General features: G+C 47.2%; 1 protein-coding gene across 2 annotated transcripts in view; it reads right to left on the minus strand.

Moving 5' to 3' along the window:
* Positions 1 to 17,734, minus strand: part of Tmtc2 (Transmembrane O-mannosyltransferase targeting cadherins 2) — a 299,505-nt gene extending 281,771 nt beyond the window's left edge. For both annotated transcript variants that reach the window (XM_076798959.1, XM_076798958.1), the window contains exon 1: positions 16,713 to 17,734. In XM_076798959.1, coding sequence (XP_076655074.1) covers positions 16,713 to 16,798 — 86 coding nt within the window. In that variant the 5' untranslated portion in view covers positions 16,799 to 17,734. The remainder of the gene's footprint in view (positions 1 to 16,712) is intronic.
* Positions 17,735 to 18,370: the final 636 nt, after the last annotated feature.

An 18,370-nucleotide genomic window follows, 5' to 3' on the forward strand; every position in this document is an offset into this window, starting at 1 on the left:
CTCACCGGATTACGTTTCCACGCGTACGAGATTAGATTCGCGGAGAGAGAGAGAGAGAGAGAGAGAGAGAGAGAGAGAGAGAGCTCTGACGAGAGCCCGGATAGTTCAGTTAACGGAGGAGTTTTGAAATGGAACCCGCCTTCCGTGAAAAAGTGTTGGGCACACTGAAAATTATTCAGAGAATGGTTTCTACCCATACTAAACATCATAAGCAGGATCGTCTCTAGGGGGTATGGCCGTAGTAACGGGAGGTCTAAAAGCACCAATAAATTAGACGTTCTTTTCCGATATAAAAATATAATTCAATCATCGTAGCCGATACTTCCCGAGCCGTCTTTTTCCCCGGGACGGCTCGCGCGGAGGTTTCATGCATGTCTAACAAATGCGAGCTTATGTAGGTGCGATACGATCTCGGGTTTATGCACTCGTGACTGTGTTTCGACAATACTCCCTGTCTCCCTTCCCCGGCCGGAGGAAACGGTATAAACCGGTGGAACACGATTTTGGGCTCTTTGGTATCGAACACCCGGCCAAGCCCGACGTCAGGCTATATACGCCCGAAGATAATCCACTGCTAAGCTCACTCGATTCGCAAAGACTCTACCGTTTGTTTGAGGATTTGCTATTTCGCTTGACTTCCTTTCTACCACCGTCTGCCGCGCCTCTCTCGCACACTTTCATCGCTTTCCTCTCCCCCCCTCTCTCTTTCTCTCCTTCCCTATTCCAACTATCACCCAGCATCGTCTACCCAAACGCGCGCCAGTTTTCTAGAGGACTCGGCAAACGAAACGTTTCGCGAGACTCCGTTGAGGGAAACTGGAAGAGAGAGAGAGAGAGAGAGAGAGAGAGGGAGAGGGGGAGAGAGAGAGAGAATAAAGAAGATAAAGGGAGTGGCGGAGTCAGAGCAACAGAGGAGAAGATCTAAGAGGAACAATAAAGGCGAAGGGGAGCCGAAAGAAAGCAGGGCTAGAGAGGCGGAGAGGCGTTTTGTTGCCAGGCGAACAACGAAACATTGTTGTTTCGAGCAGGAAGCTCGCTGCCGCGCGGCGATAAGAAAGAATTCGCTCTTTATCACGCGAGCTACGAAAATCCCTTCCGCGATTCTATTGCCGGCGCCGACGCCTGAAAATAATTCTGCGTCTCGTCCGAAAAAGAGAGACGACCGTTCGTTCCCTTCGCCGGGCCCCGTTTATCGCCGGGAGAGAAAGAGAAAGAGAGAGAGAGAGAGAGAGAGAGAGAGAGAGAGAGAGAGAAGAACCCGCCTCGGGGAACGGACCGAGACCTCAAATTTAGTCTGGTCTTTGTTATTCCGTTTAACGCTTGTTTATTTATTCAGAGTAATATCTCGCAGCCGAGATAAAACAATGTAAAGCGGAAACGTTACACCTAGGGATGGTGAATCGCTTCCGCCCGAGCGGCTTCTTCGCGGAAAAGTTCTACGGTTAGAACAAAGCGAAGTCTCGGGATCGGAACTCGCTGAAATGGATTCGACGTTCTTCCTTTTTCTTCTTTCTGTTCAGTGTTCATAGTCGCGTTAACTATGCGCGGTCACGAAAATAGTGGGACACCAGGATAATTCCGTCTCTCAAGCTTTACGTCTCGAGGAAGCGGGTAATCGTGTTGGAGAATTTCTTGAATTATAAGATTGGAACCCCTGGCGGGCGACAATTTTTTTAAATAATCAAAATACTTTCATTTGGTGGGGCAGTAACTTCGCCCGCCTTGAACATTTCCGGTTCTTGTAATAATGTGATGTATCTCGTTCACTATTAGATCTAGAACACACGAAGGTGAGTACATTTTTACGCAGAGGTTAGGTCTTTAGGCAAAAGATACGTTTCCCCATGTATAGAAACCAAGATAACCTCGAAATCTACGATACACCTTCCGCACGTGAAAAATGTTTACACCGCAATATTTCTTGTTGAGAAATACATGCATTGAGCACCATGCAATGCAGTTTCTGCACCAAGAGATGGCGCCGACTATACTTCTCCTTTTCGTTCCGTTTTTTTTTTTTTTTTTGCTATCAAGAACTTACTTCTTTCTGTGATACTAACGCGCGTGCCTCCTCATTGTACAATAACAAGTTTAGTTTACTTTAAACTTTAACAAACAAACTCAGTTCACCTTCAAAACATAAAGTATCTTTCCGTTAAAGTTTTTCGTGCTTTGGGGGGATAAAACGCATCACTGGAAGACTATTTTATGCTTTTTCAAAGAATAGGAAGGAGATGAAGCTCACGGAGGACTATTTGGTCCAAACGCCCACTTTCAACAGGAAATAATTCTCCGGGTAACCTAAATACATCATCATTGTTATTTCCATATTTTTACAGACTTTCACTTAAACAACTTAAACACTGTCTCTTGTCAAATTGTTCAAATCAAGCGCGATTACCCCGTTTCCTGTTTCGCGGAATCAAAATTGCAAGGCTGGTCGTCAGAGAGATGTTTGGTTTCTTTATTAATGGTTCTTTCTTATGGAGGGTTTCCGCGAGCTAGAGCGACGCTTGAAAATTCACGGAATAATAAATGTTTATGAAATATTCTCTGGCATTAAATGTGAATTCAATTGGAAAACCGATCTTTGCCGGGTGACGATCAAGTGGACTTTTTGATCGGAGCGGAAAAACTGCGGAACCGGGTCTCCGTGGAAAGCATTCGGCTGATTGCGACGAATTTTATAGATTAATAAATCGGACGGTTGAATTCATTAGCGCGCGGACCAGCTCGGTCGGAATTGCTTCGTCTATTATAACTATTTTTACGATGCGATGCCGCGACGGCTGACTCAGGAAACGGTCGCTAATTTCATGAGAGAGAAAAAGAATTAAAAAAAAAAAAGAGAGAGAAGGGGGTGGAACGCCGAGGCAACGATACCACCTGGCGTCATCCTATCGCCTAGATTATATCATCGTTTCGCGCGAACCCGCGGAAAATATTCGATCCGCTATCGCCGATGAGGAATCAGATATTTTTCACCGGGATTTTCGATATTTCATAATCACGCATTTTCCACCGGAGGAAAACGATCAAAGGTACAGGGTGTTTCAAAATTATATATCCCGACTGCTATAGCGTGATTCTGCACCTCCGTAGAGGTCCTTGACTCTTCTTTCAAGGTCACATATTTCTTTATTGCTTCCTATAGTTCTCATCGCGAAGAACAAAAGTCAACCGTTCTCTTAAAGAACAACTTCAAAGTTTCGTAAACTATTTTTAGAAATGGAGAATAAAAGTTTTTGAGAAAATTGACTCACTAGTCTCACTATAGCGGATATCAGTTTAAAGTTTAGATCATTCTTACGTGATATTATTTGCTGCTATCTTCTGGACATTCGAACAGCAAACTTACCTGAAAGAAGAATAAAAGAAATCTAATTAATCAGTGGGAACAGGTGAATCACAAAGTTAAAGTTCACCAGTTTCGTGGATTGTGAAATAAAAATTGATTTCATCCCGTGATGAGTTTGTTGCATTAAAAACAACATTACGATATTTTTACATTTTTCTAACCTTTTACTGATTTATGTTTCGCCCAGCCAATTTCTTTATGAATGCATAAAAACAGTTTACTGATCACTTTTAACTATGCTGCTATGACTAAACCAATTAAATACTGCTTTCGTTTTGGACGAGATAGTTCAGAAAAATCTTCAGGATTTTATTTACATATTTTTATGGACAAACTTATAATACTTTAGAGCTAGTTTATCGTCGAAGCCATTTTATGGGATTCTTTGCTTCTTATGAGTCTAGATTTACAAATAAACATTGATCTTTGCCACAAGAGATATTTCATAATAATGGGCAAACCGTAAAGAAAGTTTCGTATTAATGTTTCAACTTTCAAATAAAATCCCGCGAGCGTTCAAACAAGGGTTGGAAAATTGTTAAGAAAAGAGATAGATGATGACAAATTTTATTTTGCATAAAAATCCGCAATCTAATTTATCAGTCGTGAGTTTTAAACTTTTAAAAATGATCGAATGGCTGAACTTCCCTCGACAGTAGAACTTTTCTTTGAATCCGAGAGAAGCATTGCAACCGTAGATTTGAATTGTTCCCAGTGAAACGCAAGGATTCAGTATTACCGAGGACACCAGAGAACCCGTTGGTATCGTGTCGCGAGGTCTTACGTCAAATAACGCCGCTCAAGTTAACCATAGCTAATTAGTTCCGCAGGGTGGGCGAGCTAGGTTGCGCGCCCGCGCACGGCCGAGATGTAATTGCAGCCCTGTCCGCGCATCAGTTTACCAGTTCCACTGATTGTATGCGGTCCTCGAGCGAGAGGCGAAGTATAGCACGCTTGCCTCGTCCTGGTCGTCCTAGTCACTCAATTAAACCGTAGCACGCGCCGCATATTCATCCAGTCGTCGGGCCTGCCAGCTCAGAAAGGGATCCATGCATTTGGTTCGAGTCCATTTCGCTGTCGGATCATCGTTTGTTCCGAAAGGAGGATCATGCCGGCTAGAAATCTCTTAGCGGTATTGGCTGGTCAGTGAATGGCGCGTGGCTCTGCGATCTGAAAGCCTCCGAGACACACAAGGACGCCGCGCCGCGCCGGCAGCCTCTTCGAGTCGCGTTTGCTATCTCAACAACCACGTGCAGGTCTACAGTCAGGGACAAAAAGCTAGGACTTTCAAAACTGTATTACCCATACGCGTTGTTATCACCCAGAACGTAGGCTGTCCCATCTTTTTCTTCCTGACTGTACTCGTCGTCTTTGCCGGCTGAACCGCCAAGAACAAGACCAACCCATTGTTTCCTGCCGTTCAACTGTTTCTCGAGAACAGAGACGGCTGCGACGAACAAACGTTCGCGCGAACGAACGCCGATCGATCCTCTTCGATGCCTTTTGCATTCGCCCGGCGCGGAAGGAGATCGGCTACTGTTCGAATCCACGACAAGTTTGAAACTTGCTCAACTCGCTGGAAACCGATGGGACTTGTCGAGCCGATATCACCTGTTCAAACTTTGTTTAAACATTTCTGAGGCTCTGGTTCATTTCTTTGGTTCATTTTGTCTGGGCAGGATGTGCAATGAAACAGTGTGCTTTTTTTAAATGATTTCTAATAAATTTCTAATGCTGAACTTGAAGGTAACAATAAACAATATTATCGGGAACGAAACGCACATGGACGTTCAAACGGAATATTAAAAAATGAGAGGTAACTACTTATTTCGATCTCCCGGTTATACCGTCATACCGGTCTCGTAATTAACTTCGGTTGCGTAACGCGCTCGGTACTTTTGATTTGTTCTCGACTGGATCTTTGCCAGTGATGGAGCGAGTATCGACGAATTTTATTTCGTTTGTGTGCTCGGGGGAACGAGCTTCATCAGCGAGCCGTTATGCTTCCTTTGAGCCCCGAAATTCTATCAGGTAATTAATTATCTGGTTCTCATGTTGCTCCCGTGACGGTCTTTCTGACACGATAGAACGCATGTATATCGATCCTGAACGTTCAGGATGAACGGCGGATGGCCGACTGCGCCGCGAGAACGGCGACGCGACGTCACGTTGGTTGGTTTATTCGCGCACAGGCTCGGTACGCATACATAAACGAGAGTCCGGCCATGTACGAATAAATAAACCGATATCACGGGAACGGAATTGCAAGAATTTTCGCCGGCGGCCAAATGACGCGCTCGAACGTGGCCGCGGGTGCGTTCAACAACGCGGCAACGTCTCTTTGTTTCCAACCCATCTATTCGTTATTTTCCGTTCCCCCTGAATATGTGTCGCTCGTCTGTGTCACGTCACAGGCCTGACACGTGGTGACTTGCAACCAATAATTGCCGGAGATAGCGATTGCGGGGGAAATTCGAGCATGTGCACAGATCCCGGCTTCATTTGCGGCTAGGGAAATGGGCCCCAGGTACTTCTTTCCGTCTGCTAAAATATTTTCGCTTTTCATGAAATCCAGAAGAGCTTTCGAATATTGTTGCTGCCGATTTTTGGGCGAATTAAAAGTCGTCGCTAATGATACATAAATAATTTAAATGAAATACGAATGTAGAAACCTGTTTAATATAACATAATAATTTTATACCCGTAATATAGATTTTCTGTTCGAGGAAAACGAGGCTAAGGTAGTGAAGCACACGGTTACCGAATAGCTATCGTCTGACTATGACGCACTCTATCTACTGGCGTGTTTCTCATGGAGCTTAATTGTTTCGGAAATGAAGCTCCATACGAACGAATTTTGTTCTATAATTTTGGCTTTCGGTATTTCGCATAGAATTATCTATCCTCCTAGTTCTACCATGAATACCAAACCGCTCATTGCCAGTCTCGTATCTACGTATTAAATCGCGGAAGTTTTAACAATAGAGTTGCCGGTTAAAGTGGTAACCCCGGATTGCGGTTGGCAGTATTACTGCCTGTTAAGATGATAAGTAGACTGCGGATTTTCTGCAGTTATGGCATCCTTGATCTTTCGAAACTTGGCATGGGAGCAATGTTTAAGAAAAAATCTGATCTAGTTGTTCAGTTTTCTATGAAATATTCAAACGTTTTTAATAGAGGAAAGACATCAAATGGATTTCTTTTATGGGTTGCTGAATGCATGAAAAATTGCGATTTTGTTCTGTGTACTTGAGAAGTTTGGTAAAATGCGGTGAATTGATACAAAAGCATCGATTACCACGGGGAAAGTGTTAATTGCGAGGGGAGGATTTGCACAGTACATCAGGGCGAAACTGCGAATTTAACTTTCGTCCGTAGATGACTTTGAAAGTAAATTCCTACATGTGGCATTCTCCCTTTCCGCCGCGGATCGTATGGAACCATAACCCCGAAGAGCAGTCGTTAGACTTCCGGAATTCCGTCAGGGAAACTTGTACTTGTTACGCCACAGTTAAATAAACTCGGATTGTTAGACAAATCGAGAGCTATATATAATCAAATAGTCGCAGCACCGTTTTGATTACACTTCCGAGTTGGAAGGAACACGTAGGGGGAACATCGTGGATCTAACCTTGAACGCGATGAAACTTGATCGTATTCTTCTAACAGGAGCAAACCGATCGAACGAAGATGCGACGTATGTGACAAATAGCCGGTATTTGTCATCGGTAGAAAAACCACTATGGACTGGACGATCGGTCGATTTATAAAAGTCACCCACTGGAATAGTTTCAACATTGTGACGTATTCGATATTTATGCGGAACACGTGGTTTAGATGGATGCACGCGGATGGATTTATCGATGCAGCACGTTATCCCTTAATAACGTAGAATATGCGTATACATGTGTATTTTAGAATATGCGTTCGTAGAGCTAGTACGTAGAACTGTGATTCGTATAATAGTCGGTTAGCATTAAATTGATTCGTATAAACAAGATGCTTCGGTGTACTCGAAATCCCCATTCCCACGTAAAGTATACCCGATCGTGTCCCAATTGTCAGCAACAATTGGCAACAATTGAGAGAACAACGGATCTCGGATTTGCGTGGGATCCAAGATCTATTTCGCGCTCGCCTTTTTCGTCTCTCGTTCGCTTTTTGTTTTCAGACGGCGTCCACCATTACGAATCCGTTTGGGGGTGAGGCAGGGGGTTGGTAGGAACGGCGGTGATGGAGGGTCGGCACGGGGTTAATTCGAGTGGAAATGCTCGTTTCTCTCGGCGCGGGCTCGGCGCGCGGCGATACAATTTTTTAATATTGCCGAACGGCCGGTGGCCGCTGGAAAATGGAAGATACTTATGATCTAGAGGTAAATGTGACGCAGGCTGGGTAATCGTTTCCGCCTCGAACGGCCACCCGTAATTTTTCATATCGCGACATAATGGATTATCGCGTATATTATCGATTCGTCGCCGAACAACGGCCGTCGATTTCGCGAAATGCCAGCGACCGACCGCGAGAGGCGGCGAGACTGCATCGACGAATAGTTTTTCACTTTCTCCCGGTTTTGTCGGTTTTCTTTGTTGCAAATCCCGCGACGAAAAAGTTTCCACGCGCGCGCGTTGCTGCCGCGCCGGCGGAAAAATAGGTTCTCGAGAGCCGCGGGAACAGATGCACCGTGAAATAACAAGCCGCGCGCAGAGGAGGCGCTCACGGTTTAATTCCATTATTTAACGGGAATATAAATATAACGGACGGCGGTGGCAAAACACGCTGTTATTTTTCTCTGGATACAGAGGCGAACACCACGGACGCGGCGTTCGAAAAAGGCGCGGCGAGTTTCTTTTTTCGTTCTCTCGGGCCTGGACTCGGGACCCGGGAACCGGGACCCCCGGGCGCTCTTTCTATCACGGCCAGCGTCGTTTTTTGCGAATCAAAGAGCCCGATGGAAACGCCCCGTGGAAAACAAGAGTCTCGTAATCGATTTCGATTATTCATACGCGCGAGATTGCATTCATCGTTTCGAACGTTGGGGTGGTGCATTCTACCGTGGGTTTTGACGGCGAGGGGGGAAACGGGGGGAGGGGGGAGGGTGTTGTAGAACATGCATTTCGCGCGTCCTATCGCTCCGCGACTGCTTTGACTCCGAGAATCGTGTGTCGTTCTAAGGGCTCGTCAATTATTCACACGCATTCCCGGAAAGGCGTGTGTATACCCTCTGCGAAAAAGTCCGCGGGAATCTGAAATAGTAATGCGCCGTTTTACATTTCATGCGACCGAGTGGCGCGGCCGCGCCGAACGCTGCGGTATTATTCAACGACAGTAAGAGAACGAGCTCTAAGGCCTCGGCGACCCCGTGCCGCAACTTTTCTTATTCCGGGGCTTGCAAAGGGTACAGGCGGAACCCTGGGCCCCGGGTGCATCGCGTGCACCTGCGACGCAGAGGCAGCCTCGAGACGAGTCGGTTTACAAGATTAGGCCCGGCCAGACAGCACGCGACAGAACTTTCTTCCGACGCGGTGCTCTGTCCTCGAATCTGCTCGGCAACCGGGATGGATGGCTAGAAAAGAACGACCGAGTGGAAATCGCTTTCATCGCGAGAATATACAGGGCGGAGCGTTTCAATAGGAACATCCGAATATCTTTGTCCGAGCTCGAGGAGCGAGCGGATTGAGTCGGGGGCAAAAAGACAGGACACTGTATGATTTTTTAATTTTTATTCGGTAGACGAATGGAATTTCTCGTACATACATAGTTTTGTTTTTGTTTGTTTGGTTCAGTCGATCAGAATTTATCTCGAGAAAATGCGAATCTTTCAGACAAATTAATGGGACAAAATGGTATCATAGATTGAATGAACGTGGTGGAGGGGATAACGTTTTGACAGTTACGGAGAGAAAGATATAAGGGAAAATGTTGCGTAGGAAGAGCGTTCGGTGTATCGCGAGAGAGGCAGGTGTACAAATACATTTTTAACTCGGTGTACATGTCTAACGGATGATAGAGACCCAAACCATGCGTGCGGTATATCTCTTACTGCGCCAAATTCGCAGCCATCACCGTCAGCGCCCGCCTAGAAGGGGGATTCCTCGGGCCTGGGTAAAAAATGAAGAAAAGTTTGTATGATAAATAGAAGATACGGGATCCGAAGATCCCGTCTGGGGTTATCCGACGCATAGGTTTTAGCCCCACCGAGTTTACCGTCTCGGGAGTTTATTCTGGCCGCGGCGCGAGACTAGGCTGGCCTCGCCATGCTAAAACTCATGGGATAATAAAACTGCCGTATTTTACTGCGTCGCGGCGACCACAATGCCTTGCCAGAGAATACCGAGGCATATTTATCTGCTCGTATTCCTCCTTTTTTCGACACCGCGAAGGAGCAGGGGCTAAGGGATGCGCGGCAGGGCAAGGGCCAGGGATGAGCAGCGCGATTATCCTCTGTAGGAGTTGGAGCAATGATAGCACGATGACATAAACGCGAGCGTCGAGGCTGCATGCTAACGTGGATAGAGTTCTATACGGTGCAATAAAAAGAATTTTGACCTTGAGAGTCGAGGTTAAGAATTTGTCCAACTCATCTCCACCGAGCCATAGCTATAGCGGTCCCGACATGTAATTTTGGAACAGCCAAAGTTAGCGCTCCCAGAACGGCGTGAAACAATTCGAGCAGTGTCGTAATCGATTTAGCGAGAAGACGGGGAATTAATTTCCGCAGCTAATATTAGCAATGCAGGCAGGTATTATAGAAAACACGAGTCGTTATTATTATGGTGCCGGCGCAGGGCCCGGGGAAGATTAATGTTCAGCGACGAGCGCGCGAGGCGTCGGAAAGTTTGCGAAAGAGAATTTTCGCGGTCGCGAGGCGTCGTTGTCGCGGAACTTTTTTGCGATTGTCGCGGCGAACGGGCTCGTGGAAAACGGAAAAGAGCGGGACGGAGGAAGCGAAAACGAGGCGAGACGAGACGAGGCGGGGCGAGGCTGGGCGAGGCAAAAAGGAGGACGGTGGAAACTCGGCCGGACTCTCGTTAATAACTGGACTCGACTTGATTATGGTCGCCACGGGCGCATTGGCCGCTCTAGCCTTGGCGGTCGCATCGAACGAGGTGGCCGCTAATGGGGCGGATATGGATGAAAAATTATCTCGGCTTAATGCACCCTCCCGTTTTTCGTTATTACCTGGGTTTTAAGGTTCCGCTGGGATCCTCGCGGTGCACCGTGCGAGATACGCGGCACCCTTTGCCGCACAGTGGTCCCATATCGCTGTTAGGTCCCAGCCGGCCACTCTAATGTATTCGCCGATTAAGCGTTTGATCACCGGACCAACCGTTACAAGCAATTCTATTAGAACGAGCTGCACGGTTCGCTTCTAACGCGCGGCCGCCGGAATAAACTGATTCATACGATCGGGTCCGTTTGCCCGCGTTATTCCATTACACCCTTCGATCGAGTTGTTTGCGCCGTGAATGCAACTGCAGAACAGCTACCTACCCCCCGATTTCGATGATTTTTTCAGACCTTGTAGAAAACGATATTTCGAAGAACTTTCCCCTTTGCAGGAACGAGCGGTCTCGCTTAGTTTCCGAGATACAGTTTTGTTTCGATATAGGACGACAGGTCGGGGAGGGCTTTCGACGTATTACGGATGGGGACACCTTATTCGGCTTGGCACTGTTTCGAAATCGGAGGATAGTTTTGCAGTTTCATCGTGGAACGGTTGCGAATCATCGGAGCGAGCACAAAGAGGAGAGCTTCACGAGCCGGTGGAACCGATGAAAAAGAATGCAACGCTGCGCGACTGCACCGTGCCACCAGGAATGCGTTTTGTCAATGAGTTGTACCTTTTGCCCGGATCTCAATGACGCGAACAAGAACTCTCTCCTCGTTCGCCGAGCAAAAGAACACGTAACAGTTGGAGGGCGCTTAACTCTGTAATTCGCGGGACGAGAGAGACTGTCGAACAACCCCCACTAGTCAGTGGAGCTTGGAATAACAACTGCTTGCGCCAAGAATTTTTCGGAAATTATTTTGTAATCCGTGCCGGATTCAACTTTGCTAATGCGGAAGGTATTAGCTCTCGGTTGCATTCCACAATTTCAGCTGTCACTTCGGATACTCGCAGGATGTTGTATTTCAACTTTGCTCTTCCTCATTTGAAATTTATGTCTACCGTCAGCTATTCATATTTACTAATTAAAGTAGTTTATGAATAGTATTTAAATCATTGATGAACCCATCGGTTCATTCGTGAGCTCTTCGTGACCCAGGAAATTATTATATGTAGGTGTAATATTATGACACTGTGATCACGTGTAAAAACATTGAGTCACCTCGTTTATAATGACCAAGGAAAATAGCTGCTCGGTATACACGTACTTTCGAAACAAATTACTGTATACACGCCGCGTCTAAATATATTAGAGGAAGGTTGACATTCATACCATTAGCCATTAAATCATGTTATGGTTTGCGTGATCCATTAAATGTAATTACTAAACTGGCTAACACATATGTGGTCATTTTTCTCCACTTAAACAGAAAATCATTATTTTAGGTTTTCATTCTACGCCGTGACATGTCCTAACGAAATCCATTTCGTAATTTGTCTCTGTACCTTATTGATCTGTCCGTGCGATAACAATACTGTTCCCAATTTCTTATCGACAGGAGTCGTGTCAGGTGACTGACAATTTCTTGCAAAAACATAACGCCCATGCAGCAAGATATTTCTAGCTTCGTTAACATGAAATTAAAGAAGATTGTTTATTTTAATTTCAAAACGACTTGTCACTTCCATTGCCACTGCTTAACTTTTCAAAACCTTTGAATGTAGAAAACAATTGCGAGGATAATCACGCGAATTCGTGAATCTAGGGACTAATAAATTCCGAAAGAAATTCGTTTGAATGTATTGTTCTCCGTCACACGATACGGTATTCATTTATTCAACTTTTTACGAAATTTCAGCGAGGTTCCTTTCTTGTCGTGAATTCATTAGAATGCCACGGTTGCACTAGTGCATTACTTGCCCGGGTTTCAGTCTATACGTTCGTACGGTTCCTCGTCTTCGATTACTGTGTACTTTGATTACCAAAAACAACCTGTTCTCCAGTGATTTATCGCCTTTCCGCAACGGTTTGAATAATTTCCGAGCTGTCCTTCCATTAACGGAGCTCCGCCCACGAACGTTACACGCTTTACCCCATTCCTAAGTTTCTACTCATAAGCTGCAGTGATTAAAGTTTGCGAGAAATCTATACAGTGCACAGTGAATTCTCGATATGTGTCAACAACACGGGTCTTATGTTTACACTCCTCGGCCTCTCGAGCTTCGGGGTATACCTCGCGGTAGTGGGGACAATTCCGCGACATTTATCATACAGGTCTCGGCGACATATACAGAGAAATTATTATTTTGCTCCAATACTTTTCGGATAACGGAAGAATCGGATAAAGGGGGTTCGGATACTGGAAGCACTCATGTAGCATACATTTCGCACACCCTGTGCGTAGGAGTTGGTCGATCGCAGAGCTCGGAATCGCAGTGCGCGACAAGGACCAGCTAGGGGGTTCTTACGCTCGAGAGCTTATCGTCGAAAATACAGGCGAATAAATCGGCAGGTTATCGGGCCGCGCCGTCAATGGCTGGTGGGAAGTTATCGGCGTTGGACGTTGCACTCCGTGCGCCGTTCGACGGAGTCGGTAGTCGCGCGAGACCCCGCGATAACGATGCAACAGATTCCCATCGATGACGCCCAGAAGTACGTAATCGGGAGCCCGGCCGGTGAGCACACCGACCTCTCGCAGCTGATCGACCCGCAACTACGATGTTCCGGAGATTAGGGGATACTCAATTAAGGGATTCGGTATCACAGAATTCGAGAGCTTTGGATTAAGGACGCTTATCGTCGGAGTAACTTTGGATTATGGGACAAACCGGCCGGCGAAGCTGCGTCCTGCGTGCTGAATGCTGAATGCCGAATGCTATCTGCTCGCCGCGACCCGCGAGCAATAATGGGGAACACCGGCAAGGATAGAGGCGTACAGAATCTCCAGCTGTGCCTGGCTCTGCGTTTCGAAAGCGGGGGGGATTGCCGCCAGTAAATGGAACCTGAGGCCTCTCGGCATTAGGAGCGTTGACGTTCGATACTGTCAGGCTGGGTCCTTTACGGGACGCGAAAATATTAACGCCACCGTCGACAGCTGGGTACCCTTTTGCATATTCTCGCTTCAAGTGTTTAACCCCTCGAACGGCGAGACTTGGGTCCATTAACTTGGATCAACGTTCGCTTCATCGAACCCGGTCCAAAATGATGTGCCAGAAACAAAAGGATTGCCTATTAAAATATTTCTGGCCGATTCTCTTCGGCAAATTCTTACCGGTATAAATTACGGAAGAACCAAAGTTGAACCAAAGATACCCATAGAGCAATAAGATAATGCAGAGATTCATTCGCGTCGACAATTGATAAGGGTTGAACAACCGACTCGGAAACGCGAATTTATTCCGACCTTCCATTCCGGGTAAAATCGGAATTTGAGCGCGAGGATCGATGATCGCATTTGTTCCCGATCGTCTGAAAAGAGAGAACGCTAATCCAGTGGCGTATGATTTGCGTCCTATTGCAGCCGGTTACGTCGCCATTTGCGTAATTAGTAATATCTGATTAACTAAACCGTAGTAGAATCGGATTAAATGAAATCGCAGAGCAAATGGTGGTAGCTCGTAAATCAGCTTATCCAGCTGCGACTTGTCCTTTATTCATTGTGTTTGCGCCTGTTTGCCGTTACACTCTGTGCTCGGTGTGTCTATTGCGCCGATCCCAATAAATAACGATATTATCGTCGCGGCGGGATATACCTCGATCGAAGGATTTTAATCATTTTCCGAGTCATCCCCTTACGTTCGTGCGGATCCTCGATAGAACATCGCGAGGGTTAGCCTTTCGTTCTAGCCTGACCACCCTAAACTATTCCCCTGGCCACTCCGAACCATTCTTCGACTGTAGTGGGCCAATTGCGTGGATAAAAGTTAGGGGAGACAAGTTGAGGCAATAAAGCGCCGATAGAATAACGATTCAACGTCAGTCGACGTCAGACGCCGAGCGCGAGGGTTTCAAATGATTCGCGAACGAAGAAGCGCAGAGAAAGTTAACGCCTTTTAAAATTGTCCTAAGACCTTTCGCACAGGTGTATACAGTGTCATAAGAACGACAGTAAAAGCTAACTATGCGAGAACGCCTTGCATTTTAATGTCCATTAAAGGCACGGTGTAACTCTTGAAAATTTCGCGAAGCTATTTCTTTCGGGAACAAACGCCATCGTAAACAACAGGACGAACAGAGACACGGAAACTCGGCGCAGTAACTGCATTATCTTTAACCCTCACTCGTCGCCCGTGTCAATTCGAAACATTTTTCTCGTACGCGGTGCACGTCGCGATAAACGCAAAAGACCAGCGTGCTCTGCGCATCGCTCGATTATTTGCGAACAATGCGAGCGACGCGAACAATCCTACGGTCGAATGTACAGAATTTTAATTGTTTTGTTTCCAATAAAGGAATTTGCAAATTCAACTGTTCACCTTTCCGTTATATCGGTTTTTTTTTCCACTGTGTCAACTCGATACCAAGGAAAAAATTGACGCTTTTGTCACGAACAGAATGCGTTTCGGCACATATTTTTATGCCGCGAATGTAAAATTGCGATCGAAAGGGGATCCGTGATTTTTGGTGGGAATGTAGCCGTTTTCGAGATAACGCGGACGTTGGCGTGCCGATATTGACGTGGAGGTTAATTTGCGAAAATTAGGGACGGGTTGACAGTGACGCTTGACGATACGGCTGGACTGCGAATTTTTATGCAGCATCTTTTTCTGAATAATTGTGAGCAGATGAAAATAGTACAACAGTATCTCCTCTTGGTCAAACGCTCAACGAAATTTGAATTTTAAGAACAAATTTTAACTATCCGTTGCTGCACTGTATAGCGTTAGTATTTATTTTCTGTTCAAATCGCAAAGATGGTAATGTTCAGTTCAGACAGCTCTATTCCGGTTTTGCACTCCACGTTTATCCTTTCACAGATCATATTCACCTTTCTGCAAATCAAATTCACCTTATGGGTTCATGACCAAGAAAATGCGTGATTTTGTTGATCGAACAAAACACACTTCACTATTTCCATTATTGTGTTCTCCAATGACCAACCCAATTGCAGAAGTTTTTTCAAGAATTAAATTCCGTGCATAAAATATTAATCCTTTAAACCATAAACATTTGGTAGAGGTCTCGACATTATGCCAATATTAAATTGTCAAACTGTGGATATATACGCAAAAAGAATATGCAGTTTATATAATTTACGTTTAAACAGATTTGATGCAGTCTTGGTAAAGATTAATGCATATAATTTAAAACTGTGAAGACATTACAAGAATTCAAGAATTTATTCGTTAAAATTGTTGTGGATCAATACGCGCAATGAAAATTCGGAACAGTCTTGAACGACCCAAATGGCATGGGTTAGGCGAGAGGAAAGCTTACGAAAAAGTAAAACGTTCACGAACAGATGTTCGCATTGTTCGTACGTGTTCGTGTTACGATTTGCGAAAGTGTGAGTACGGTCTGCAAAAGGCGTGGAGTTCAAAACTAATAATACGAAACAACAGTGCATGGGTGTAGGATTTAAAAGTGATCGTTTAACTGTTTTCCATTTCCCAATGATCTGTTTCACTTTCGAGAGTAATTATCTTTTTAATCGTCACTTGATTGAGATCCACCCTTTGAAACTTTCGACGTGTCAACACTGAACGCAGAACGGAAACCCATCGGCACAGAGAACGTGGGTCAGAAATGTATACATATATCAGGTATGACGTAGAATCCTTTGCATTTAGAACAGCGGTGTTCCGCGACTTAAATCCTCGCACGGTTATTTACGATCATACATCGGTTTCGTATCAGTTCCGTAGCCTGATACGAACCGTGCAGTCCTCGGCCGTCGAAGACGAATGCAACGGTCATTTCATCAATGTATATCTAATACGTCTACAGAAATGCATATATCAGGTGTGTGCGATACGCAATCCTTTGCATTCAGAACAGCCGTTCTGCAACATTGATCCTGGGCACTGTTGCTCGCAGGATGCATCAGCTTCGTATCAGTTTCATTGCGCGATACGAACGATGTGGTCTCGAACCGTGTCGGTCGAGGATGAAAGCAAGTGTCAATTGATCGGAGAAGGTTCGAACTAGGACATCCATAAATTCCTGAGCGACGCGTGTCTCCGAGTGTACGCGATGGGTATTGCGCATCGAAGAGGATCCAGTGTCCGAAGGTTGTGGGGACTCACCGATCATCGTAGACGAAACCGGCGTGCAGGGTGTTGCAGTAAAGGGCCGTGGCGACGAGGGCGCAGGCTAGGGCTAGGATATCCATGTCACATCGTGGCGAGGACGGTGGCGGCGGCAGCGATGTCGAGGGTAGCGGCGGCCTCTTAACTTGTTGCACGTCCGCGGGCCTTCCTCCTCCACCACCTCCACAGCCCCTCCTCCTCCACCTCCTGATTCCAGCGGCTCGTCGTACGGCGGTCGAGACGTCCGCCGGACGGTCCAGTGACCGCCGCTCTGACGCCTGCCCGGATGTATCTCGCCCGGGACGAATGTCGGTGACACGTCGCGAGAAACGAGCCAGTAATCAAGCCGCAGCTTCGTCGTGCCGTGACGCTTCGTTCCGCGTCGCGACCAGGACGAACCTTCTTCGGATCCTTCTTGGGATCTTCTTCCGATCGGATCCGCCGATTCGAGCCCGTTTCCGGCACCGTTTTAAATGGTGTCGGCTGGAAGAGCTGACCTCGGCGACGTCCTCAGTGAACAGACTCCCCGCGCAGCTCGAACATCTCCTCGAAGGAACACGGAGGGAGGACACGGTGGAGGACGCTGCTGCTGCTGCTGCTGCTGCTGCTGCTCGCGCGCGCGAATCTTCTTCTCACTTACAGCCGACTCACTTTCACTCGATTTTACCCCGGAGGCGATTCCGCTTCTCGCGTTCACTGATCGAATCGATGGGGGCGGGGGGACCGGGTGGAACGACGACGCGGGGGGACGCGGTTGGTCAACCGGATTTTTGCATCCCCTCTCGTCGCATCGACAACGAGACTCGGTTTCGTTGTTCTAGCCGAGCGTGACAACGGCGAAAACCAGACACGCGAAGCGTAAACGATAATCGGGCCAGTGGAACCGTTCGCGGCGGTCACCAGAGAACGGTAGCTGCACACGGCGCGGCGAACTGGTTGGTGGTACAGCGGCGAACACTCGCAACGAGGACGAACGGTGATACGGGTAGGCACTGTGTACCCGCGACGCGGCGCATGTTCCGAATGCGGAACGCCAACTGTCGCGCGCCCCCCGAGGACGAGCGCTTTATACGAGCGGGAGACGGGCATCGATCGGACGGGCGCTTGCGCTTACCCGCTCCTCTGCTCTTCCTCCTCCTGCCTCCTCCGATACGCTTCCTGGTCCTCCTTCGTCACTTCTCCTATCCTCTCTTCTATTCGCCTCTCTTCTCTTCGCTTCGCTTCTCGTCTCTTCTCCTCTCCTCTCTTCTCTTCTCTTAGCTCCTCTTCGCTGCTCGCGGGATAGCTTACTACGACCGGCCGCGAGCACGTCTCCGACTACGACCAGCATCGAGACCACGACCACGACCGCGACCAACGGACTGGATTAACCGCAACTCCGGCGACGGTGACCGATAGCTGCCCCGTTGGAAAATGACGCGTAACGCCGGCTACCCCGTGGGCTAACCCCGTGGGCTAGCCCCATAGGCTCGCGGACCTGCCTCTTGGGCTGGACCCGTGCGCGCACACCGGCTCCACGACTTCAACGGGTACGCCGACTTGGGTCGTACCCGCCACCTCGCAGGATCTCTGAAAGGATAATGTTGCCGCGCGGCTAGGGATCGCGTGCTTCGCCGCGGTGCCTTCACCGTGATGGCCGAACGCCGGTTGATGAA

The sequence above is a fragment of the Halictus rubicundus genome, chromosome 13 (genome assembly GCF_050948215.1).
Source record: "Halictus rubicundus isolate RS-2024b chromosome 13, iyHalRubi1_principal, whole genome shotgun sequence".
In the NCBI taxonomy this organism is placed as follows: Eukaryota; Metazoa; Arthropoda; class Insecta; order Hymenoptera; family Halictidae; genus Halictus; species Halictus rubicundus.